This window comes from Trachurus trachurus, assembly GCF_905171665.1.
Source record: "Trachurus trachurus genome assembly, chromosome: 13".
Taxonomy (NCBI): Eukaryota; Metazoa; Chordata; class Actinopteri; order Carangiformes; family Carangidae; genus Trachurus; species Trachurus trachurus.
The window spans coordinates 16,088,742-16,115,412 of record NC_139892.1 but is presented as its reverse complement, the minus strand read 5'-3'; the positions used below and the strand labels follow the sequence as shown (position 1 = coordinate 16,115,412).

Here is a 26,671-nt window from a genome sequence, read left to right as displayed (position 1 = left end):
GGATATACCCATGCATAGGTTGTATTTAATTACTTTACATTTTGGAAAATACACAAAGTCCTTAAAAGACTCAATGAAAATGTAACTTTAAGCATCTGTAATTCTGTGACAACTGAGTGTCTCTGTGTGACGAGGAAGATCATGTTAAGTGATCAAAAGCTCCAGAACAACTTGTGACAAACTCAACACGTTGGTGTGAAAATGTCAGAGTGTGTTTAACAGATATTAGGAAAAGCATCTGCGCATTAAGCAAGACAAAGACATCAGTTAGCATATGTTTCATTATTTTATTGTTCGCCAATTGTACATCAATGTATTTCCAGAACTGGGATGAATGAGTCAGTGGAACTAAAGACAAGACGGGTGGTTGTATCCAGAGAGGGATCCACAGGACTCGGTACAGAGCTAAAACTGAGCAGCACAAAGTGAAACGCTGAGGGGCCCACAGCTTCAGCCAGCTTACAGACCACTGTTGCCATATTAATCTACAACAGCCAACACCAGTCTGATAAGCTAGCTGACGAGATGGGAACAGTGCAAGGAAGCTGGAGTTGGTCTACTGAGTACGTTTGATGGTAGTCCCCAACATTGAGAGGATTTGGGAGTCAACATTCAGATAGAAAAAAACACCACAAAAAGAAAATTAAGATGTCATTGTAAATCCAATTTGTCATCCATGAATCATAAAAAAAAAAAAAAAACTGAACATGAAAAATTCAAGAGCCAAGCCGTTCACTTACCTTAAAGATGACCATGTCTAAGAGAAAATTACACATTAGCTTTGTCATGACGATTCAAAAAAAAAAGGAAGCATAAGTCGTTAGGCATCACAACAATCACAAGAAACTTTCAGGATGGACATCGTAGAGTTAGTCTTTACAAAGAACGACAGACTCAGGCTTGGAAACCAGTGCCATGATTTACATGTTTTATATATGATTTGATCCAAGGTTCAATCTAAATGTACAGAATAGAAATGGGACTAGTTAGCTGGGAGTACAATGTCACTTTACAAATGATATCACCTTTTGTGTTTTGGTTCAAGTCGACTCATGTCCACACAGACCATTAGAATAGAAATACATCTGCGCATACTGTCAAAAAAGATATTAAGATATTTACACAATGTGCAAACCATCAATACCACACTGTTTTAAGTTGATATTGCTTTTTTTTTTTCCAACATTGTAAAATAATGATTCCAGAAAACAAAAGACTAAATGGTCTTAATGTTTAACAGGAGAAGAAGACATGAGGAAAATGAAACCCTGAAAAAGAAAAGATCATCCATCGCAGTTATCTTGGCAGCACGCTGTACAACCAAATCATGACCCATCCGTACATAAATGTTACAAAATTAAATAAAAATCAAGTCTATAAGTCAAGAACTATATTCAAAGGGAAGTGGGACCTTCCCGTCTTGCATAAGGCATAGCATCTGATGGGCACTGCCCGCACACGGCAGTCACCACCAAACCGCTGCTTAACTTCTGAGGTCAATGAATGGGTTAATTTAACGTTTAAGTAGCATGTTAAGATCAACAGTAGAACCAATCGCACTACACACAACTAGAGAGTGAGATGAAAGGAAGAACTACAAAACCTGAAGAGAGACGAACAGTAAACAGTAACATACATCCTCAAAAGCACACACGCCAACAAACAAACAGTGCCTGGTTGTTGATGTTTTGTTTTGTTTTGTTGTAGATTTTTTTTTTTTAAGCATTCAGCCTCTTTGAGAATGGATGAGGGTGAGGTTTGTTGTTAAGTCGTGAGTGGCTGGGGCTGAGTGCAGAGCTCTCAGCAGCAGCAGCAGGAACACAGTCACTTGGATGTCTGTACCACTTTTGTCTCGTCATCACTTGGTTTTCTCCTCCGAGTGCCTCTGTTGCTGCACCCGCTTGGCGTAGCTCTGAGCCATGGAGTTGACGATGGAGATGACAAAGTAGCAGACCATGACCAGCACCACCTTCTCAAACACCCATGACAGCCAGTTCTCATCCTGGACAGAATGATGGCGGATAATGCTATTAATTACCATTATTAATGCATAATTGGTCATACAGTTTAGAGGAAACAAATCTAGGTATGATCTTAAAAAATGTGAATACTGTTGGGATATTAACTTTGTAAGAGTGGTGAATGGTTAGCCTAACCTTAAACCAGAAAATGGCATTTAAAGATTAAACTAAAAGCTTAAATATTTATTATCTACATAACAAGATCCCTTTTGTTCAGAAATTCAGCAATTGTCATTACATAGTTTGCTCAGCAGAGAGCACTGCCAAGTCTAAATGCTAAGGCAAAAGGTAAAATGTCGTTATCTGATGTTATAACCTTTCAGATATCAACATCAGCCTCAGAAATCAGTTTGGCCATACTTGATAAAAACCCTCTAAAAAAACCCTCTGCTGTAGTAATATAATGTACAAATGTATTGTTCTTACCGCTGGTGCACTTCCTCCAGCATGGTGCAGTTTGTTCCTCTGAGCTTCCAGGTAGTGACTGAAGGGTTTCTGGATTGATGGTCCTACTCTAGGCACAGACCTGGCATCGCATCCCCCACAAAAAAAAAGAGACAAAGGAGAGAGGGAGGAAGAACAGTTAGTCACTTACCCTTAAAGCACCCTTCCCTTCAGACGTGGAGCCCAAAACTGAAGCCTCAGCTTTAGAGTAATTATTCCCTATAGCAGCCTCAAAGAGCAGCTCATGAAGTCCTCTCTGTCCCTGAACACAGTCTTCACTAGTCTTCACTGATCCACCGGTCAAGCAGCTTCCTGCTGAAGGCCCCATCCTACATGTGGGCCCTACAGTAGGTTGGAGCCGACACCTCCTCCACTTGTTCCTGTGAGCAGGAGCAGGCAGCAGAGAGGACTGAAGCAGAAACTCCTCAACCCTCCTTTTATACTGCTGAGCTCTCTATAGGCGCTTGTGTCAGCCCCTTCAATCAGGAAGTGAGTCGACATGATGTCATCACCTTTACCACTTTGCTGCCTTCTGGGTGGAAAGACTACTAATCAGGGCGTGTTCATGTCCTTATTAGGCAGTGAAGATTAGCTCATCAGGGGGGCCAATCATAATGGATACCATTCATCAATTCATGTCATATGGAAACGTAGATGTTGTAGTTTCACCATTTGGCCAGCAGCAGAACAGTTCAAAAAGAATCTCCCCTCGACACCAGACTTATCATTACCATGACAAGGAAAACATACTGAAGACTGTACACACACTCACACAACCATCCCACTGGACAAATTCAATTCTGTCGCCTGTTAGGCCATAAACATGTTGTCTAGACTTGACTAGACTAAGCAAAAAGAGAGAGAGAGAGAGAGAAAGAGACACAATTTACTAAACAAACAGCAAAAGGGGACTGCGTAATTGCTGATTTCAAATAAACTTAACTCGTTTTGCCTGAGTCATTCCTGTTATCGCTCCCACTTTACATGAAAACACGCGAGTACACACACACACGCACAGCAACTGCTAAAACATCCTGTATCAGCAACTGAGTAGCACTTGCACGCATCATAGCGAGTCACCAAGGGCCATCTGGACTTCATGGGAAAGAACCTTTCACTTTATTTTAAAATCAGAGGTAAACAGATTCAGATCTAAATATGGTCAGAGTTACTTGTTGTCAGGGATCATTTGACAGCCAATAAATAAATAAACACCAAGCAGCTCCTATGAACAGCCCATTCATGAAATTATCATGAGGTCTGTCTTTCTTAACATTTCGCCTGGAGATGATTTTTTTCACATTCCATTTTTATCATTTATGATCCTTAAAACCAACATCTGTAAATAATAAAAAGCTAAATCTGACATCTGTAAATCAGCCACAAAAAGACATTTTTTTTAAAATGTCTGTGATTGTGTCTCCCACCTCACTTGGGAAATTCTCTAAGTCAAAGCTGAACTTGATGAGTCAGAATCTACATGTTGAGATGGGACCTCACACGCCTGACCACCAGTGCTGCTGAGATGGATCGCATTAGAGTACCTCTTGTGGAAAAATGCTAAATGCATGCACGCATACCCCCACGTTTGTTCATGCAGGATATCCAATCAGTGGCCCCTATGAATGCGAAAATGTTTACAAATGCTCTGCCAACCACAAAACCAGAGGAAAGACAATGACTTCATAAGAATACCCGATCAATGCAGTCTTTCTCACACACACACGCTCACACACTCGCCACACCACATACAGCAGCATGTCAAGTCAACCACTTACCCAATGAGTGACACCATTTGCTCCACTATGTGTTTGCTGAAGGTGATGATAACAAATAGTTTCTGTGAGAAAAACAAGAAGGCAGTTAAGAAGCTTTTAAAACCATTGTGCAGAAATGTAAAAAACACAACAACAAAAACACTCAGACTTAATTTAACATTCGGGCTTAATGTCTTTATGACATTGATATATAGACATATTTGGATTCTTAATTTTAGTGGCGCAGCTGTGGGGAATTGAGGCCACATCTGCCACCGTCCACAAACACACTAATTACAAAACTCAAACCTGGCTGTAAGCTAAATTTGGGGCAGTGAGGGGCTTTGTGTGGTTTGGAAAAAAAAAAAAAGCGCCAAGGCGTGGGGCAAAACCACAATATTCTTCTCCAGTCCTGAAACTGATCAGCGTTTAAAAACAGCATGACACATGGCCCCCCGGACAAAATCAGACAGGATATGACACGTGATGTCCGAGGGGTTCAAGGTACAAAAGAGGAAAGGCCCCCCTCCCCTCCACTTACCGTCTGCTCAATTTCCTCCTCTCAGCGCTACCTTCTCATGTCCACTCTACATCCCCCATAACCCCTGCTGTCTGACAGGCCTCTTTATCTGAAAGGTCTCAGGGTGAGATCACTGACTGGTACCACCAAGAGGTGGATGGGTTTGGTTTGTGAGAGCAACTCACCCACAGACTCAGACGGCCTCTCTCAGGCTAGGCTTATATTAGTCACTGGTGTAGCAGACTCAACAATACACACCGTAATTAACAACTTTTTTTTGATGTAGTAGATTATAAAAAAATCCAAACAGTTCTTAAAGACTTCTTAAAAGCTTCCCTCCTTTCATCTGGACTCTGTTTATACGGTCTGGATACCTCCCAAAGCTCATACCAGAATGAGGAATCCCCAAAGGAACAGAGCACTGTCAGAAAGGGTTAACCAGAAGTGCACAATTAAGAGTTTCTCACAGCCTAACTCACAATCTGAACACCACATTTCATCTCTCCCACACGTTTTGAGGTTGTGGGGACTGTTCAAAGTGAGTTAGTCAGCTATTTCCCCCTTAAAGTGGAATTTTTTGATTTCCATCATTGAAATATTGAAAGCTAAATATTACAAGTATGTCTGATCTGCTTATGGCACGTGTTATATTAAAAATGAAGAAAGAAATGTGGTGTAATTTATTATGGTCCTTTATAAGTTAATATCTAGCACGGATAAACTTGTAACTTGTTGCTTGGCTGCTGACCTGTATGTGCATCTTGATGATGGCTTTCCCAATGAGAGTGGCTCCAAAGAAGGTCCAGAAGGGAACCAGGAAGTGACCGCAGGTTATTCCAGCCAGGTCAAAGAGAGGATTAGGGATCTGAAGCACACACATAAGACAGGCATTAATGATTCATAGTCTTGACTCAAACAAATAGATGAATACAACTATTTGTAAGTGAGAAACACTAGTTCTGATTATGCATGTCAAATACAGAGAACAGGAATACTTGTACTTACTGAGGCACAAGCCAAGATCCCAAAGAATCCCACTCTCTGCACCATATGCTGGACCCCAAGCTTTGCTCTTGTGACAAAATCCTGCAAAACAAATACAATATTGCTGCCAGATGTGTCGAGGTATTCAAAAATGTTACATGGATATACTGTGTAAGTTAACCCATGGATTTGAAACCTTCTTATATTCTTTTACATTACAAATTTTAAAAACACTTGGATATTTCATCTCACATAACCACTCATTTTTTTCATTTCTTAGAATAACCGTGCAGTGCTGGTTTTTAAACCAAACAGTGGTGTTGTCTACAGTGTTATTACACTAAAAAAGAACCTTGGTGAGAGCACTCTGGTGAAATAAATCTCTGAGCAGTGGCAAGATTTCATTTTGATTTGGTGACACTAAACAAGAAAAAACTGAGGGGTGCAAAAGTGCAGAGGATCTTTTGATCTAATTCTCAACCCTGAGGGCTTGAAATGTCTGTTGTCACATGAGGAAGATCACAGTTTCAAAAGCTGGCATCTCATCAACGTCAACTTGAAACCAATTCTCATTTTACTCCTTTTCAAATTAAATAAAATTCATATCATTTTTTTCATCACAAGCCCATCTTATTTTAATAATGCCACATGTTTTTATACTTAATGTGTGGTGCATAACATATTTAATGTTTTTTCCTCATGTGATAAACCCCACAAAAAAATTGATTTTCATGTCTGTCTTTGTATCTCATCTCTTGCCAAAAATTCTCCCATTTCTCTTTTACTTTAACAAGTTTCTGTTATTGATAAAAATACCATAACATCTCTCATCTAAGTGATGTTTTTCTTATCTTTTTTTTTTTTGACATGTTTTTTGACATGTTTTGTCTGAAAGTCTGGTCTGGTCTGAACTGAACAAAAAAAGTGCTTTTGACTACTTCTGATACACACAGATTCGTCCCCATGATGACAGGCATGTGATGCGAGGATGTCCCCTCCAAACTACTAACTGAAAACCACTGAAGTGAGAATATGTAATGGAGACAATGCATGCACACAACTTCTCTGTTTTCTGCTCTGCTGACTCAGGCTCTGATCTCAGCAGACTCCAGTCATGTGAACTTGGTTCCTGACAGAACTGTCTGTCATTCTAATTAGAGGCCGGTGAAAAGAGAGAAGGAGGGAGGGAAGGCAGAGGGAACGAAGCCTGAGGGATGATTAAAGGGGGAGCAGCGCTCAGGGTGACTCACCCACAATAGCCAAATTTACTGGAAGCGTAAGAAGGGAGGGGCTTCACTGAAGTCATATGCCACTTCAGGACCAATCACCGGGCAGTGGCTCCGTGATACATTGTTAAGAGCAAGTCAAATCTGATAAGCCCATATCATATTATTCTGAAGAGATGGGCAAAAGCTAAGCTCATATAGGAGTAAACAGAACAAGGCTAGATACTTTTAATATTCAGTGTTGTTGCTATGTGTTTTCATTGGAGACAGGAGGCCGAGTCGAGCCACCGTTGAGAATAAATATAAAATTTAGAGGATTTTTTTTTTTGTCTGTTCGCTTCGTGTGCTTATGTTCTTGGGAAATTCTTCAACTAAATGAAGTGATAAACAATCGACCTTGTTAGCGTCACCTTTTCCAATTTCAAACCAAACAAAGCACATCTGAGGTGGGTATTACTTCTTAATTATTTTTATACTTTTATACGTATGTGCCAGATGTGTGCAGCTCTGACCTGAGCACCCTCTGCCTGCTCCAGCATCTCCTCAAACTCCTCGTAGTCTTCGTCATCTGGATCAGCTCCCGACTGACGAGCCGCTCTGGCCATGAAGTACGGAGGCAGCTCTCCGATGGCAGTGCCTGCACCCTGGACATACACAATGTAAAACCTCACATTTGTCCTACATGCTTGCACACACATAGGCAATGATTCATGTAACCAATATGATTTTGATATAGCGTAACATTTGTGCTTAATTATTAAATAATGTGATAATACACAGGTAAAACAAGAACAATTTAAAAACTGATGAAACTGTTTTTTTTTGTTTCTTTTTTTGTCCTGGCAGGCATTGAAAAGTGTTGAAATTGTAAACTGGAGTTCGAGTTCATCAACAAGATCCCAGCTGTCACAATACCACCTACTGCCGGCACCGCCAAACATTCTTGCCATTTTTCTTTCCTGACACAGATCACTGTATTGTTTCTTTATTCAAACTACTACTCACCCACATGCAGGCCTCCAGGCGGACCTTTGACATGATTGAGAAGAGGGAAATGCTGCTCTCGTCCAGCCCACCTTGGGGACAGACAATCTGGTCTGGGTATGGAGGCTCTGGGAAGTCTGTGGAGCCACACTCGTATGCAGCCAGGGTTACTGATGCTATGTGAGGACCCTAATGCAGAGACGGGAAAGATGTATAGGATGCATTAATGAACTGAAAACCACTGGGGGAATCACATGCGCCTTTATATGGTTGTAAAAGTGGCAAATAGTATATTTTGGTGGAACTAAAACAGTGGGTTTGACTCTTATTCTTGTATCTGTACATGTTGAATATTCACAACAAGGGTTTAAATATTGCTAGTTAAACTTAATCTGCTGTTTCATTATTAAAAAGCACTCCTGTCCACAGGTACAGACACACACCAACAGGAGCTGAGTCACACAGTCTCTCTAACAGGTTGGCATATCATCATCTGTCATTGAGAAGACGTGTGGTTAGGCCGAGCCACCTGGCCTCAGCAACAGTTGGTCCCACCTGTAGCTACAACAGCTATTGCATTATGTCTCTGTAAGCTGATACAGACAAAACTGACAGTAGATGGACAGCGCACAATTAGGGTGTGCTGACTGAAAATGCTCCAACAGAAACTCTCCACCCCCCCCCCCCCCAGGAGCATGAGCACACAGGAGGTCTCTTTAGTTTACACAACAAAGCCTCTTTCAAACCAAACAGGACTAAACTTAACAGAATTTCTTCATGACACAACAAGTCAGTATTAACAAGAAAAAAAGAAACGCAGTGAGTCAGGGTTCGTCACAAATATTCTCATACACTCATCTCACAGGTGATGCAGTGGCCGTGAAACTCTTTGTTCACCCCAAAAGCAGCGGAGGAGAACTCTATACACAGGGTGAATCAATGAACCACAGGGGATTTCACCATCAAACCATCAAAAGCTGCTTTAAGAGCGCTATCAGTGGAGCCGTGAACCTGAAAACTTCTTCACAACCCACAATATGAAAATGTCTGATGGAACAAACAACACACCGGTATGTTTTCTGTTCTTAGAGTCTTACCAGTAATGGCTCTATATATGGTGAAGTTATTGGGAAGGTGACTCAACAACAGAGAAGGCCATTGGGTAATTAAAAATAATCCATCTCCATAGTAGCATGACGCTTTGACCTGTGGATGGCGCAAGAGGGAAACTCTTGGGTGTGTTACCCAACTCTTCAATTACAAAATACCTCTCGACTTGATAGCGGTATCAAGTTAGCAGCATTTGAAATCATCCTCTCAGCATCATAAACAATTCATGGCAAACTGGACGTCCTGACGGATGGACAAAAAAAGTCTCAGTACCCTGTGGATCGAAATTGGCTCATATCATTTCAGAGGAGAACAAATATTCTTTTAAATACTTAGTAATCTGATCAAGTCACTAATGGATTAATGTACAATTCATACAATATTATGTCTGTAGTCCCGCGCTGCAGTGACCTCCAAAACACCATGATGAATCATAAGATCATACTGGTCACTGACTGAATCCCCTTTCCCAGGAGCAGAATGAGCTCATCCTCTCTGTGGGGTTAACTATTAATGCTTCAGGCTTGAGGTAAATTCATAATTCAACTCTGCTGGATCTACATGTGTTTTTTTTCCCTTCAACATTAACACAGGGAGTTTCCTAAGTATGGCTGACATCAACACTGAGTAGGCAGCAGTGATAGGAGCTGATGCACTGTGAAAATTAACTACATTCTGCAGCAGGAAATAGCCGTCTTATGAGCAGAGGGCTTACATCACCAATGTAAAAGCGGCTTTTACTTAGTTTTCTGTGGGAAAATTAGAGATGTTCCCAGGAATTTTGGGGTGGATTTGCTCTGGATTCAACCAATCTGGAGAGTCACATAAAGAGGAGACACTGGCAGCTTGACAGACTGTGTCACCCCATGTATCAGCTCTGGTGAGAATGATGTCGTCCATACAAAAAGACTCATGCTGCCTCTCAAACACCACACCCCGAGTAAATATCCACCTATGGGGTCTTCTGGGTGATAAATCCATCTTTATGACTTGGGGATAGGGAGTTATATCTGGAATGCAAGCTGGAGGAAAGCAGAGGCACTAACAGAGATGCAAAAGAGAGGAACTGTAAAAAGAGAATGAGCTGCTCATCCAGGTTTAATTCAGTCAACAAACTCTTGACGCTGATCACATCATGGTTCAGTTACTACTGTAAAGTCGACGGCTACTCTATGAACCACATTCAAGCTGTTAAGGCCAAAAGAACCCTCCCACGTTTCTTCTTGGCAAAAATATGAGCATAATTTTCCCAAATTTCAAAAGAATGGGTTTAGCCAAGACTTCACAGACACACAAAAAAAAAATCTACTGCAATATGGATCAGATAAAAAAAAGAAAAACGATTAATTTACAAGGGAGGGGGAGACAGACACACAAATTATTGTGGAGTGGTTTTCATTTTATTGTCTAGACACAAAGTTTTCTAATGAGAATCCAATCATTTCCAAGTGTGTATTGTCAAATAGGAGTAAAACAATATAGTGTTTATATAAAGTGAGCCTCCCGTGGAGATCAAAAGCTGATGGCATGCAAAGTTGTTTTTAAAAAGGTGTCCAAAAATTGCGAGAAGTGGAAACAGCTAAACCTGGAGATTGTTAAAAATAAATCAGATACATTGTTTTAACTAATGCCAGGTCCTGGGAGACGACTGTTCCTACTTACACAGAGAAGGGAGGGGGAGTGAGGTCAGACCATCTCAGTGTCATGACACAAGTATAAGACATACTGTATGAGCACTGTGGCCACCACTAAGATTTCATTACTGTTGAACAAAGCATACGAAGAAGCATACAACTACTGGAAAACTACTCAGGCAAACACATGGTGAGCTGTAAAGTGTTAATGGAAGGAGTACACAGCAGAAAAAAAAACAGGAAGGTCACAGTTACATCTTTTCCCATTATTACATTATAATGGAAATAGCTGACTCAGTCGGCCCACATCTGTCTAGGTTCTGCAGAACAGAGGCCACATCATCAGGCTAAAGTGAAGTATGGTTGAAAACTTCTTCCCCTCTTTCAGTTTGATCAATTCTTTTTTTAACCACAACCAACACAAATGACACATATTTCGGTGACTCGATCTTTACAGTCATTCTGAGACTTACTGTCAGGGACAAATGACAGTGAGCTGTTGCTAAGCCTTGGACAGACAAGTGACAGCACTGAATGAGTCTGAAGAAATGAAAGACAATGAATATGGAGTATGACGCCCTCTTCTGGCAACTACATGAATAGACACTGGTCAACTCTGTGGACATGCCATGAACAAAAGCAAAAATATACATAGCAAAATGTTTTGGGATATAAAACAAATTGCTTGCTGTATAATTTACAACTTAAATTATTTATACAGCAAGCTATCCTGCAAGATATCCACTGCATATCTTAGGTATACAGAGTATGTGTCAACCAGACTATAATAGCTACCAGTTTCTCCTTACTCCTATCATCATTTTGCCACCATGTAACTGTCTAAATATGGGCCACACATGTATTCCAGCTGAGTCATGTAAAGGGCGCCATATCTACGATCATGAAGTAAACAGATGGTCATGGATGATTAGATCTGAATGTGGAACTGTGTATGCACTTACTGCAATTGTTTTGTACAGCTCCACTACATTGTGTGCAATGTACTTTTTTTTTATCACTCAGACATTTCCTGGGGACTAGTGACATTTGCCTCAGCATTTGCTCAGGCTCATTAAAATGTATTCATAGTTGGTAGTCTTTTGTAACACCGTACCAATGTTTCAGTTCTGCTTTGTCCTCGCTGTCATCTTTGGGCCACGCTGCTCATTTGTAAAATGGAAGATTTCTACACAGGCACAGCTGTCCTCAGAGTGAGGTGGCTTTCTCCTATTTCAGTGGCTTGTCACGATTTCTACTGGGACTGCAGTACTTTCTTAATGCAGTGCAACCTGCATTTTCACATCATAAATATATCTCTTTCCTTTGAATTTAAAAGCAATATACGTGGCACTGTTTGCAAGTAGGTATATCTTCTGTGCTCACCCACATAAAGAAATACTGTCTGTACGCATTTCCATAATATCAGTGGTTTCTTACCAGATAGAGGAGAAAGGTGTGAAGGCCAGTCCCAAGGCCAACTGAGGACAGGATGCCAAGGCCTACCCAGTAGGCACACCATAGGAACCTCTTCTCCAGGTACTGAACATACTGCAGTAGAAGAAAGGATTCAAACACATTAATAGTAATAATAATAATAATTATATATTATTATTATAATTATGTCTTTCTATGATGGAGAATTGAAACAAAAGTATATTTTTTGGCTTTTTTGCCTTTATTTGATAGCACAGTGAGATAGACAGGAAAGGGGGAGGCAGAGAGAGGGGGAATGACATGCAGGAAAGGTCTGCCCGATGCGGGACTCGCAGGGACGCCTGCGTTGAGGACTGTAGCCTCTACATGGGGCGGCCGTTTTAACCACTGCACCACGCACCGCCCATACATATCTAATTTGAAAGAAATACTTTTGAATAATCCTACAAACTTCAAATTCATTTTTCCCCCAGGTCACTCCTTAAAAATGTGAGTAACCTTAGAAATAGAGGTAGATCGATTAATTGGCGCCAATAGGGCATTTTATAATCTATGGTTAATAGAAAGGTTAGTCTGCGATAGTGGCTGATGGCTACGCAGCCTCCTCCCTGTCGTGCGCTCAGCCACATCATGTTATTGCACCAGATCTACACAGAGAGGGAAGGCCAGGGTAACACCTTAGACAACCTCACTCATAAACTACAAGCATGATATGGTTTTTGGTCATTGTATGTCAGGAGCAGAGTCTTCCCTCAGCACTGGCTTAATTAAAGCATCTTCAGCAGTTCCTCTCTCCCACCTTACCTCCTGTGTCTGTTGGAGAAAAGCTCCAACACAATATGTTTTAACATGAAACATTTTGTGTGTTTACCATTTCAATCACGTGAGACTGAGAAGTTAGGATCTCTTTTGATCTGTTTTTTTTTTATTTTTTAACACAACTCTGCGTTTAGTTTACAGTATGTGTCCCACTCACACACAACATCATTTTACCAGAATTAGACATGTCTTTAATTTCTGTTATTCTATCGGCCTTTAAAATCCACTATTGGTCCACCTCCGTTTGTAAGAACTGAAAATGAAACATGGCCACCTTTGAACTGAATTGTGACACTCCACTGCATAGAGGAATAAATGAATCATTGAGCCAACTGGCTGTATGCTCAAGGGTTACTTGACAACAGTGCAGACCTCATTATCTGACTGTGTAAGCCTTCCTCTAGCCTAGTCTTCTTAGGTGGATAAAGAGTCACTTATCATTAACCTTTAAACGAACTGGTGATGAAGGAATGCTGTTGATTATTAACATTAGAAAAAAACAAATCACTCGAGTCTTACTTGTTGGTGCGATCCCTCAGTGGAGTATGCGATGGAGAAGAGACAACATAACACCAAAAATAAAAACACTGTCCCTCGTCGCTGCCAAAGCCTGAACAGCAAGGCAAGAAAACAAAAATGTCAATCATGAGACAATTTAAAACATAATCAAAAATGTGTTTTGCGGGGCTTGACATTAGAAGTGATCAAATAGGTTGTAATGCATTTATACACATGATAGAACCTTCTCTAGTGTTAAGCTAACCTCACAAAAACTTCTTGTGTAATTATTTCAGCCGGCGCATGTGTACAGGAAAAAAGGTTACTACTTCATGCGAGTATAAACATCCTGAAACAAGCAAAGACAATCTTGAAAAACTGGTTTAACTCCTTACTTAAGTGTCCACTCCTTTAGCTTGATGAGAGTCTCTAGGAGGAAGTAATGTAATGTGGTGACAGGCCTCCTCCATAACACCAGAGACAGACGCTCCTCTTTATCTTTCTGTCTCCTCTCCCTTATTGACGAGTCTGGAGCACAAAGAGAAATGTGATCATCCTGGCTTACCAAAGTATCTGCAGTTACATCAATTACAACATCCTGCTGAATTGGTAACACTGTATACATGATACAAATCACATCAACAAGTACGTTTCTGAATGTGTCCTTGTTCCTGTATGCCAAGTTGTCTGCTCCTTTAAAAACTGAAAGTAGGCCAAAATTACCCAGCCTGAGCTTTTTCTTTTTTTTATGGCTTGTTCAAACCATGTGGAGGTAATTATGGTTTTAGATAATCAGCGATGATGACACAACCCTAACGTTTCCGGGACACTTCAGAAATGAATATAAACTTCAGTTGAAGTTCATATAATAGCCCACTAACCTGCAGACTTGCCATTCTGTTTGTCTTTAGCTCCTGCACGTTTCTGTGGCTGTTCACAGCTCGCTCCATTGGCTGCCATGTCAATCACCGTAGAGCAGGTCAGGCAGTCTGAGGCGAAAAGGAGGCAGAATGACACGTTGGTACCAGCGGTTCACAGTGTCCTGTCACTTCTTACAGACAGACAGACAGACAATGTAGGGCTCGCACCGGCAATGAACTGCTTATCAATTATCTGTATGTTAATGCGAGCATTGCGTCAACACACCGGCTAACTGACATTCAAAGTACATGGCTGATAACGAAAAGAAAAACGTCACATAAAGCGACCTGGCAGAGGCACCAGTAATGACACACTGCTTCTTGACAGTCACATATATAATTTACTGAAATAACCGCCGTCGTGTCGGTGAGTCTGTTTCAAGAAATTATGCCAAATACGAGCACATCATCATCATCATCCTCCACCACATGCTAACCGGTTAGCCAGCATGCTAACGGCTAAAGCTAGCAGCGTTGGCAGTCTCAACATCAAAATAAGAGATTGAAAATCAATAACGGCTCGCCTTACTTTTGGAGAGGTATGTATAACCGTGACTCACCGCTGTACCTCAGTGGGAATGAAAAAACATACGCAATAGTACAGGTAAACTGGTCGATGTTTGTTAAAATTAAATGACAGCCGTACCCCTTTCCTGTCCTCTTCACCCGGAAATAAAAGATGGACGCGCCAAAATAAAACCACACTAGATTCAGTTAAGAATAAATGTCCGCTTCAGTAGATTTTGTTTTTACTTCATAAGTAAAATCGATCACTTGTATTGTAGTGGAAGCGAACCGCCATAAAGACGTATGACTTTGGTTAATCCAGTGGGCTTCATTTAAAAAATAAAATACTTTTATTGTGAAATTGTAGCGAAGGCATAGTTCCGTAAGTTCTGGTTTGCGGTCCAATCGGAGGTTGCCAGATTTGCCAAGAAAATGTCACAGTTGCTGTACTTTTTATTTCGTTCTTTCATAGTAGCAAATGTTTACCAATATTACAGGAATCTCACGACCCAGGTTAATTGTAAATATTAAAATATGAGAAATGGAGTATTAGTTATAGGCACAAATAATTGTCTGACCAGTGAAAATGGCAACGTCAAATTTGCTGCTCAGTCCCACTATCTGCTTTCATGGTAGCAAACCGTCTTTGATGGTAGTAAGACCTGCAATGATACACACTGTAGCCTACATGTTGTGGGCCATCACGATTTTTTTGACAGTGGCACTAAACTCAGAATTTCTTGTGATACATATAAATACACATTTGGTGTTTTCCTGGCAACAGAAGTTCCTCGAAGTCCAAGTACTGACTCAATCCTGATCTAACATAAAGGCCTCCAACGCTCACACAATTCTCCAAGCACATGTGATCTCAAATAAAGCCTCTGGGGGTTTAGTGCTATTTTAAAATAAACACTGGAACAGGACCAATATGTATAAGAAAAAACACAAGACAGTTTCTTTGTTTTATTACAACACTTAATGAAGCCTGATTTCACAGATTTTTACAGTTGCAGTAATGTTCATACTGAATACATCTGGTTCTTCCGAGAAAACAAAGAAATTAAAACTATACACCTGTATGTCATAAAATATTACATTCACATTACTTTATTTTTTCTATTAACCAGACTTTTCTGACCAGAACAGATCTTTAAATTGTTACTAAAATTAATAGTAGGTAATATTTCAAAACACTGTTTTATATCTAACAGTCAGTGACAGCTGGATTCAAACTAGAGTCAAATATTGACCAAGGAAATGTTCTAAATCACCCTTTTTGACAAATAGGGCCCATTATGTCAAAGTACCCAAAAACAAATGTATAACTGTTTTGTTGAAGAGATGATTAAAACAAAAGTGAACGTGAGGTTAACAATACAAGAAAGTGCCATGGTTGCCCTACAACTGCTGCATATAACAAGATTTTATGCCGATCAACCCACACTGGGAACTAGTCAGCCAAATTAGTTCAGTTCTTTATTGGCTGAAGGAGACATTGGAGCTTATAAGGTCTCAGGAAAGTTTACTAGTTGAAACCATAGGCACTGGTTTGGCAGATGGCTTGTTCTATTCCTGGATAGTAACCTAAGCGGTAGTTACAGTAGATGGTTGTCCTTCCCTGTTGGTGTGTCCGGTTTCACTCATCATAGTGAAGTGAAGACAGGAACTTGTCCACATCCAAGTCATGGGGAAAGCAATCCATAAGTTTCTTCTTCTCCTGCAGATTCAAAGCAAAGGTCAGAATTAAACAATGAAAATATGTTTTAAATTTTTCATTTCATGGCACTGACTGATTCTGACTCTATTATCATTTGTTAAAAACCACTGATGCAAATGAGAGGTTATCTGATAAAATCACAAGCTTTGGAAACCAAGAGAAAAAATTTCACCCTTTCCACAAACCAAACAAAAAAGTGTTGAATGCAAGATAAAAGATTTTTTTTTTTTAAGATTTGGACATAAATATAAAGATTGGCCTGATGGTGGCACCAGAGTAAAGCCCAAATCTATCCATACACATACTAAACTGCTTATACCGCTCAGGGTCATTTAGGACACACTGGACAGGCAGCTACTCTATTACTACACTAACACACAGAGACAAAAGCATTCATACCTGTAGGCAACGTAGTTTGACATGCAGTGCACCTAACCTGCATGTCCTCAAAAGAGTTTATCATGTGTGATTAAGCAAAACTACATGGCTAAATCCCACCAACACAGCTGTATTATTTGAATGTTTATTTAAAGAATTGATCATTTTAAAACTTAAGTGCATTTAACATATTATATATAAAAATGGCAAATACTGCTGTACTCACCCGGTCTTTCTTCTTGCTAGGCGATCGTTTTGACTCCTTCTTTGCAGGCGGGCTGTCTGTGGGAGAAGGCTGTTTGCGTTTCTTAGAGCTCTTGGAGGCTGTGGGTGTCTTGTCTCCTACTTCGTCCTGCCGCAGACTGTCCTTCAGCGGAGTGCCCGTCCTTGCGATGGCTGCACGTGAAAGAATCATGAGTGTGTGAGCGGCCATGTTAATGCTGTTTTCACTGCCAGCCTCACTGGCAGGGCTGCATGTTGGGGCATCTGGGGTGTTGGGAGGCACGAGACGCTTGGGAGTCCCCTCTCCATTTTTACCCTTCTTCTGTCGAGGAGTCTTTGGACTGTCGGTGGACTCCTCTTGGTTACTGCCTGTCCCAAGGGTCTGAGGTAGACTGGTGTCTGAACTGCCTGCTACGGGCTTCTTAGCTGGGGTGGAAGGGGAGTTGATTCCCTGGATATCATGTAGCATCTCAGCTGCCTGTTTGGCCAGAGAGCTGGTCTTTGAGGGGTTTTTTGCAGCCTTAGACTGGGAATTAGACATAGGTTGGGTGACAGCTGGAGGGTTTAAGTCTGATGGAGGTGTTGACTGCTGTTGCTGCTCTTGTATGCTCCCCTTTATTTCATTCTCCTTGTTTGCCGTCACACTTGGGGTCTCCTGGGAGGGAGCCCTCTTTTCTGTACGCCCCTCACGAGATCTGGCAGGAGCTTTTTCTGGCACTGAGCTTTTTGCCGGTTCTTTCTTGTTGCTCTCATCTTTCTCCTTTCTAGTTCCTGATTTCAGAGTGGAATCAGAGGACGATCTGGTACTCCGACGTTCAGTAGTTTTGCCTTCATCATTGCCCTTATCATGATTGTGTTTCCTGTCAGTAGACTCTGATTTCTGTCGTGTTTCTGGCTTCTTTAAAGTCGCAGGCTGCGAGGAATGTGACTTGCTGGTTTTTGCACTTTGAGACTCTTGCTTATGGATGTTATGATCTTGCTTGCGAGAGTTCTTTTTAACAGGATCCTTTTGCTGCTGTTGTGGCAAAGATTTCTCTGCCTCCTTCAGTAAGCTTCCCGCAGTCTGGGGATCTGCTGGGCACCTAACAATCTCCACCCTCCTCTTGGGCTTGTTGCCGCCCAAGATAGCAGGCTTTGTTCGGGGGGCCGGCTGTGTTTTATCTTTCTCAGGCTGCTGGACAGATCGTGATGTTGATGTTTTTTTTGCTGATGGTGCGGTGGCTTCAGACGTTTGTGGTTGAACCTCTGAAGAAGGCTCAAAACATAAAATCCTCCTGTGACTGGAGCCCTTTGCGGCATCCTGCTGGCTGTTTTCAGCCGACACCGGTGGAGTTACCTTACAAGCTACATTTTCCTCAGTGCCTGAAATTCAGAGAAAAAAAACGGTGATCAAAACATGACGCAGAGCATCACAGAGGACGCCCCTTGGTAACATTCAGTAAGAGGATCTTAACTCACAGATTACTGCTCCAGAGTTAGCCTGTAACTTACCGGTGGCTGTTGACTGTTTCATTGCCACCGTGGTTGTTGACTGTTTCATTGCCACTGTGGGAGGTTTGACCGTTTCAGACTGCTGCACTGGCACTGAACTTGGTATGGCAACAAGCTGTAAATATAAAATGTTGACAAAGTGTTATTGCTGCAGAAATTCCGAAAAGTGTGAAATCAGTGGGTAGCACTTGAGGTGACAATGTTCTTTATTCCTAAATCTTAGATGGATTGAAAAACATACAAAAGACAATTATTGGAGCTTTTTCAATAATGGGACTGCAACTGTAATTGTAAAATAGTAGTTAGCAATAGTGTAATGTAACTGTAAAACTTAAAAACCACCAGATACCATATAAAGTTATGTTACCTGATTGGACACCATCTGCACATTTCCAATAGTATTCTGGCCCATAATAGAAATAGGAAGTACCACAGGCTTAACAGGAGATGGTAAGATGAGCGTTGATCCTGCACATGAAGAAGAAAATACTGTATTTTTTATAAATAATAAGACTTATCAAGACAATGGTGATGGGCTTGACAGGCGGTTGGTGATGATCAATGAGGACCCACTAAACAGCAGGGACAGCAAAGATACCTGCACTAGGGAGAACATACAACACACATGGATTGTTCTGTGAACATCTTACAAGAAAACAAGGCAGGTAGTATCTCTGTGTCAATATATATATAATGACTATCTTAACACTCCAAGTATTTGAAATTTCTTCTATAATAAAATTAAAAGCCTCAAATAACAACCATGATACCCACTCTTGTTGTCTGTTGTCTCTTACCTGTGGAGAAGCCTTGTGAATGAGTTGGTGTTTTCACCCCAAACTGGTTGGCAGGCAAAGTCTCCCCTTTAGAGGCAGCAGCAGCAGCAGGCAGCAGCACCTGTCTGGTCTGAGCGTCCGTATTTGGGGGTTCAGTAACTAGGAAATAGCTCGCAGTAGCTCCTGGGAGAGGAGGGTTAGCGGCGTCCAGGGGTAGGTGAATGATGTAGCTTTGCTGAGCTTGTGATGATGTCCCTGTTAACGGAGAAGCAACCAATGCCCCTGCCTTACAGCTGAGAGGACTAGCTTGTGCCTCAGAGCTTTGTAAACCACTAACAGCTTGTGCCACCTCATCCAGGTTGGCCTTCGGGGTGCCAGGGGCTGCAGGAGACTTAGCTGGAGAGGAGAGATAGATGGTGGGTATCTTGTCCCCGGAAATGCTGGAAATTGCCTGACTCAAGGCTGGATCACTGGAAGTCTCCTCTTCCTGGTTATCGCTGATGATGATTTTCAAAGAAACTATATTATTGGGATCTGCCGCAGCCTTGCTCGGTGTGCTGCGGTTGATGGGTGAAGGATCCGGTGCTGCTGCAGCTGAGGTGCAGGGGGACAATGATAGTGGTGTGGATGAGGCAGGGGGAGTTGGAGGAGTTGCAGGGGCGATGGCAGCAGATGTCGGTAACCCGGCTGTTGACGCGAATGCCGCAACAGTGGAAGCTGTTGACGAGGCGAGCACAGCTGTGAGTGGGACACTTGGGGAAGCAGATGTGGAGGGGGCAGATTCAGGCGTTAGTGGGTGAGTAAACATTGGCTGAGTGACTCCTGCACCACTTGAAACTGGCACATGAGACAGGTCAGCAGTTAGCATTGCAGTGTTGCTCAGTTCAACTTGTACAGGAGACAAAAAAGCAGGTTGGTTGCTCAGAGCTAAGGAGGGGGCTGTAGCCGGTTGCTCTGTAGATCCTTGTGTCCCTTTACTATCCTGTTTTCTGTCCATGTTCGAGGCTGGTGTCACTGCTGATCCAACAAATGCAGCGGAGGCTCCTGATGAGGAAACGGTGGTTGATTCAGAGAAGACAGTTTTGGTGGTGGAAGTGTCCTTTGTAGCAGGCTCATGATCATCCATACTGTCTGGAAGAGGGGGAGGCGTATTCAAAGGTTCATCGATATCCATTGGTGTGACACCAACAGCGGTACTGAGTGAGGCTCTTTCTTTTTTGTTTGAGTTCCCTGGTGCAGATGAGGCTCTGTGACTCACTAACAGGTTGGCTGAACTGTTTTCAATCCTGGATGATCTCCCACTGGGCACAATAACTATTTTCTTTAACAAGGTGGGACCAGTTGACTTCCTGGTCTTGCGATCTTGTCCAGCTCTCGTCTTCACTGTCACTGAGGTTGTATCTGAAACATTAGTATCTGTTTGTGTAGTGCCTGAAAAATGACAGAAGAGAAGGACAAAATAGAAGACAGTTTAATAAAAAAGATTCTGTCCATGTGATGTGTTTAAGGCTGTTCTATATAATAACTATTGATTTACTTCAAAATGCTCATTTGCAAGAGTATGTTAAGGCGTGGGTCCTGAAGATCTTTTGTCTTGACAAAAGGCATTGATTTGTGATCACCTATAATTTGGACTATTTACTGTTTTTTAGTTAAGATGAAGTTCAAATTCAAATCCTGTCCAGCTCTGTGTTGAGACTGAAGACAATAATCAGAAGTGAGATCTGTCTTCTCATGACAGTACTATACTGGATTGTAAGAATACCTGGGTCATCACTCTGAGGGAGTCTGACTGTAGCTGGAGATCCAGCAGCTTCACTTTCTTCTGGACAACTGCTCATCTCCCCATCCCCTGGTTCTCCATTTCCATTACTTTTATCTGCAAAATACATATGATTTTATGTCTGTCTGTCTGCATGAACTGGCTTGTATTTGTGCTTTCATAACCAACTGAAAAGACACGTGATTCAGAGATACTCTGCACAACCTGCAAAAATTATTTTAAAAAAGTAGTCATAGTTACTGTAATCGAAAAGGTCAAAGAGGGCCTGGAAAGCTGGGTCAGACTCTGTTTGCTCCAAAATGTCGTGGATGGCATCATCACTCATATGAATTTCCCCCTGTGTCAGAGCATACTGTATGTCAAGAAATAATGTAACACCACATCTCGATGAAGGGATCATGAGGTACAAAAAGATGATGCTGTTATGAAGTTGGTATTTGGCGTAGTTTAGCACCTGTAATCCTAGGATTTCATCAATAGACTGGTCCGGCTCCACTGAAGCAGAAGACGCCTTTGATGTTGTGGGTGTTGGCTCACTGATGTTGGAGAGACAAAAAAGGAGAAAACAGAAATACACGTTTAAAGGAGAATTCCAGTCATTTTCTAAATAACGCTCTACAGCTCTAGGTCTCCGAGTGCTACCATATAGGAAAAGACCAGATAAAAATATGTGCAGCCTGGACCTAGCTCTCCTCCTGCTAGCTGCGCAACATTGCAGTTCGACAGCGAAGTAATGGGGGCAGAACTTTCAAACCTTGACACTGGTGGATGTTGCAAAGCGTGTGTAGTGATATTTTGAGCACAATGGAGGCCAAAGTCACGGTTTTAAAGTTCTGCCCCCATTACTTCGCTGTTTAACTGCAATGTTGCACAGCTAGCAGGAGGAGAGCTAGGTCCGGGCTGCACATATTTTTCATGGGTCTTTTGCTATGGTAGCACTCAGGGACCTACAGCTGTAGAGCGTTATTTAGAAAATGACTGGAATTCTCCTTCTAACCATGCTTACAGCCATGTCACAACCTTCATCATCATTAATCATCCATCACAACTTGATGAAACAATGCCGGTTCCAACTTACTTGGCAAGGATTTTGTTGATGTTTTCCGCCAGCTTCTCTTGTAGTGATCTGTCGCCCAGTATCTTGTCACGTGCATTTTGTATCACAAGCTGCTGTGGAAAGTGACATGTTTTGTATGTGTCAGGGTTGTAAGGTCATAAATTATTTGATTCATGAATCTGCAATAGACAAATACTTTCAATACTTTCAGGCATGAACAACATTTTATTAAATGTCTGTAGTAACATGTCGTTCACCACAGAATCAAAAAATAAAAATTTAAATTTAAATTTAAAAAAAATAACAACACATGGAAGTTGCCATCACAGGTAATTCAGCCCTTGTTTTCTGTACAATGTGCATCGAGATCGTATCGTTTGCTCAAAATTGCCCAGTGCTAAGGAAAAACAACACCGACCAAACACACTAATGTACTTACAGGGAAGTTTTCATCAACAGCTTCCTCAGGCTGAGGTTCTGCACTGACACCACTGACAGCCGTGGCAGATCTGCTGGGGCAGCTGGCTGCACTCAGACCACCACCACCTCTCTTCCTGGGGGTGTCCCTGTCGCCAACAGAAAAGTTTATAAGAATGAATTAATGAATGACTTTTATTACTGTGTCATGCATACTTCTCTATGCCCAGCCTGCATGGGCTTATAAGACACCAAGAAAACATCAACACATTAAAGAAATAAGAAAACAAACAGGGGTTCAACCCCATAATTAAACAAATGTTCCTGTCTTCTTTTCCAGACTTTAGAAATAAAACTAGCAGTCTTAAATACACTGAAATTAGTGATTGGTAGCCAACATGCACAAGGCAGAAACAACCCAAGTACAAATCTCAAAGGAAAACAACACAAAGGTGCGCCACTTGTAGTTGTCAACATGCTGTTTAAAGTCCCACTCCCGCGACCCTTTTCGGCCATTTTAAAAGCAGCTCATTAGCCATGCACATTAGCAATGCACCTCTGGAGGGTGGGCGGAGAATGCGCTGCTCTGCACCCGCCCAGCCACCTCCTCACACCCCACCTCCCCGCTCGCTGACAGCTGGACATTGTACAATTACAGATTCAGCGCGTTTAGCATAAAACTCCACACTGGGATTCGATCCCAGACTGGAACATAGTCCTTGCTCACGGTGAAAGCTGCTCTACCAGGTGAGCTATACCTGTTATACCTTGACAGCTACACCGAGCTGCCAAGCCGTTCACCTCTGAGCCAGATGCAGAGTGGGGCGGGAGCTTGTAGCACTAGTGCCCTCCCCTTGAGCTGTGACACCCTCAACTCCAGTCTCCCTGAAACTGCCAGTTTGCGTCTGCCATTGGTTCACAGCAGTTTGAAGGCAGAAAAACTCAGAAATGCAATTTTGCACTTCCTTTTCTGCTGATATGTGCTCTAACACAAGAAAAATGCCACAGGAACATGTGAAGAGCTCAAAAAACATGATTTTCACGGGAGTGGGTCTTTAAATAGTAGAAATAGACTTCAACAGCTTCAAAATTATTCCACGTCAAACCAAGAGGCCTCCAAATTTACCACCTTGAAAGAGTATTATTTAGTAACGAATACCTCAATATTTTAGTTGTTTACTGAGAAAGCAGCATTTTCTGTAAATGAGGATGAGGACTACAAAACAAGCATCTTTACCATTTCCGTCGTCCTGGAGACATTGGGCCTGGATTCAGCCGATTCTCACACACACTGATCTGTACCGGTGACTCCCCTGGGAGGACACAAGACAGCACACATCACTCAAAAGCTAACAAATACAACTTTGCTAAACATGCACATAAAAAACCTCTATTCAAGGAAAACAGTTAAATCAGCAGGAATACCAAAGGTTGAATGTACTGTCAACGTGAATATCTGTTTTTAGACCAAAAGATGTAACTTAACAACTACAAACAGGTACAATGTGTTTTATTAAACTCACTAGGTATATTTAGTAACCGGCTGCCGTCATGGATCTGCTGGTTCAGGCCACTGCCAGAAGAAAGTCTGGTGTGCAGGGCAGTGTAGCTCACAGGCGTGGAGTGGCCGAGCATGCAGTGGGAGGTTTGTGCAGGGCTGAAGGTGGAGTTTGCTTCAGAGACCGTCGAACAGACGACAGCACCAGCTGAAGCTATGGTCAGGACCCGCTGTCGAGCCATGTTTGCAAGTCCGATGCGCGTACGTGCTGCAATGGATATGGGCCAATAAAAAAAAATGTCTGTACTGCACTTCAATTTAAAATTTTCTACTCCTAAAAACCATAATGTAACTACTGTGTTAAGAGACAGCACTGGTAATAATTTGCACACTGTGTTTCTGTTATTTTGGAAATTTTCTTGTTGATCAGTGTTTGTAGCTTCCCAATTAAATACTGCAGTGCAATCAAAACAAGCTTCTAATTAAACAAAATAATTGTTCCAGCAGTCAGCTCTTTCTAACATACTGGCATCTTTAAGTGAACAAAATATACAATCATTTGGCATTACTTAGCAGGCAAAAAATCTGGCAATACCCTGCTATATACTCTGTAAATCTTGTATTAGCTTTTGCACTAATAATACACTTAAAAACTGATGACACACTTACTTCTCTGACATGCTGATATAGCTGGTGAATTCTGCAATGACCTAAGGACAGATATGGAGGAATTATGCAATAATATCCGTGAAGACAATCTCACTCAAAGACAGCTTTCAGTTGAATAGATGGGAAAAAAAGAAGAAAAAAGATTACAACAGTAATCTTCAGTTTCAGGGAGTTTATGGGACAGATAATTACTTGATTTGGTTGAGTGTAAAATCCAGCTTTTTCCACAGCGATGTCATCACTGCAGGGACCTCAGGACAGGTCTCTATTGAGGAAAAACAAAACATTACCACACTGCAAACATGATGTATGTATAACTGAATGATTTTTCCAATTCAAAAAGGGATACAACCTTTTGCTTTGGCCGCCACATACTCGTTTAGGATGGTTGTCAGACCTTTCCCAAAGATAGACTGTGTGGGAAGAATGAATGAATCATAAAAGCACTTAGTAGTCAACCATTTAGCGCAATACACGCACTTCATAACAGACGGGAGGAAACAGACATGCGTGCTTACCAATACGCAAGCAGGAATAGTCCCATCTGCTGTGGTGTGCTCGGCATATTCTTTCAGGTTGGGGCTTTCGTGAATGAAAGCTTGGCTGGTCGCGGTCAGTCCCTCCTCCTGCAGGTAGCCTGGAGAACAATATTTACGAACACACACACACACACAGTCAGTGAGAAACGGCAATAAAACAAAGCCCGAACTGCCAGCAAGTAGTTAGTTACCCTAAATACGGTTGTAAAATTTGAGCCCCCTGTTTACGGTTTATTGCCATTGTTAGCTGATGACGCGTTCACGTCACATCGTTTAAACCGCAACTGCGAGCTGCCGATTGGGGGGGGGGGGGGGGGGGGGGACAATAACAAACAAAAGGGTTTGTTAAAATTCAGAAAAGCCAAAAAAAAAAAAGTTGTGGATTTCTGACAGTGACACTATGTTAGTAAGAACTACAGGGAAGATGTTTGGAGGGGGGCTGCAAACGCACCATCGCTTGCAGTTAGCTGCATCAATACACAATCCGATAATCTCATTTTATAGGACCTATCCAATTTAACTCGGTAGACAACTGTTAAACAAACATATCACAGCAACAAACACGTTACCTGACTATACTAAAGCTGGCACCGGGACTAACACCTTGAAATAAAGCGTAAATAATAAATGTCTTTTTTCCCTATTCTTTCCATTCAGCAGACTTCCAGTGAATGCAGCACAGAGCTCCGAGCTTTGCTACGTTTAACCAGACTCACCCAAAACAAGACGAGCGACGTCGGATGGCAGCAACATAACTGCTTGTTGGTTCACACAAAGGACGTGGTGACGAATAATTAGCTACATGTTCAAGAAAAAACTTCCATAAATCCGTTATATGGCGTCAACTTAATAAAAAATAACCGTCAGTGGTTTTACTGTGAAGGAGACGACCGGAGGGGAACGACTGATGCTTACTCAAAAGGCGGGGAACTCAAGAAGTTACAACCCGGAAGTGGTAAATCAAGGTACCGCTTGGAATCTTGGGAGTCTGAGTCCAGTCCAAAACGCCTAACTCCAGTCTAGCCTGTAGGCTGCTTTATATATTTATAGAAATTAACTGGATTGAACATAACATCTACAGGTACTCGCCGTCGTGATGCCATAGTAGGAGGTCGGTCAGCAGCTTTGTGTAAATGTTGGCACTACAGTTAACCGGACTCACTCGGTACAAGCCCACGTCCTGGATATGATGTAGCTCCACCGCTGCTCCTGGGGCGGGAATTTCCTGTTTGTGCGTGTGCGTGTTAACGTGTTAACGCACGT

The 26,671-nt window shown here is 41.8% G+C and overlaps 2 protein-coding genes across 6 annotated transcripts; both read right to left on the bottom strand.

Moving 5' to 3' along the window:
* Positions 1 to 900: 900 nt before the first annotated feature.
* Positions 901 to 15,020, bottom strand: vmp1 (vacuole membrane protein 1). Of its 5 annotated transcripts, none has more exons than XM_083984675.1 (12): positions 14,998 to 15,020; positions 14,313 to 14,420; positions 13,827 to 13,959; positions 13,453 to 13,543; positions 12,118 to 12,228; positions 7,958 to 8,125; positions 7,465 to 7,596; positions 5,748 to 5,828; positions 5,491 to 5,607; positions 4,244 to 4,305; positions 2,448 to 2,547; positions 901 to 2,002 (listed from the first exon to the last, which is right to left on the bottom strand). In XM_083984675.1, exons 2-12 carry the CDS (start codon positions 14,389 to 14,391, stop codon positions 1,859 to 1,861), a joined length of 1,218 nt encoding a protein of 405 aa, XP_083840801.1. In that variant the 5' UTR covers positions 14,392 to 14,420; positions 14,998 to 15,020; the 3' UTR covers positions 901 to 1,858. The 5 variants fall into 5 exon arrangements, with proteins under 5 accessions (XP_083840801.1, XP_083840800.1, XP_083840803.1 ...); XM_083984674.1 differs by having other exon boundaries at positions 14,912 to 15,004; XM_083984677.1 differs by lacking the exon at positions 14,998 to 15,020 and adding an exon at positions 14,881 to 14,939.
* Positions 15,021 to 15,850: 830 nt separating this feature from the next.
* npat (nuclear protein, ataxia-telangiectasia locus) lies at positions 15,851 to 26,304 on the bottom strand. Its single transcript, XM_083984935.1, has 17 exons — positions 26,125 to 26,304; positions 25,388 to 25,506; positions 25,222 to 25,282; positions 25,062 to 25,134; positions 24,870 to 24,910; positions 24,226 to 24,468; positions 23,940 to 24,015; positions 22,725 to 22,851; positions 22,307 to 22,398; positions 21,683 to 21,764; positions 21,469 to 21,565; positions 21,211 to 21,324; positions 19,467 to 20,876; positions 19,037 to 19,137; positions 18,670 to 18,784; positions 17,183 to 18,540; positions 15,851 to 16,578 (listed from the first exon to the last, which is right to left on the bottom strand). Exons 1-17 carry the CDS (start codon positions 26,159 to 26,161, stop codon positions 16,498 to 16,500), a joined length of 4,227 nt encoding a protein of 1,408 aa, XP_083841061.1. The 5' UTR covers positions 26,162 to 26,304; the 3' UTR covers positions 15,851 to 16,497.
* Between the last annotated feature and the right edge of the window lie 367 nt (positions 26,305 to 26,671).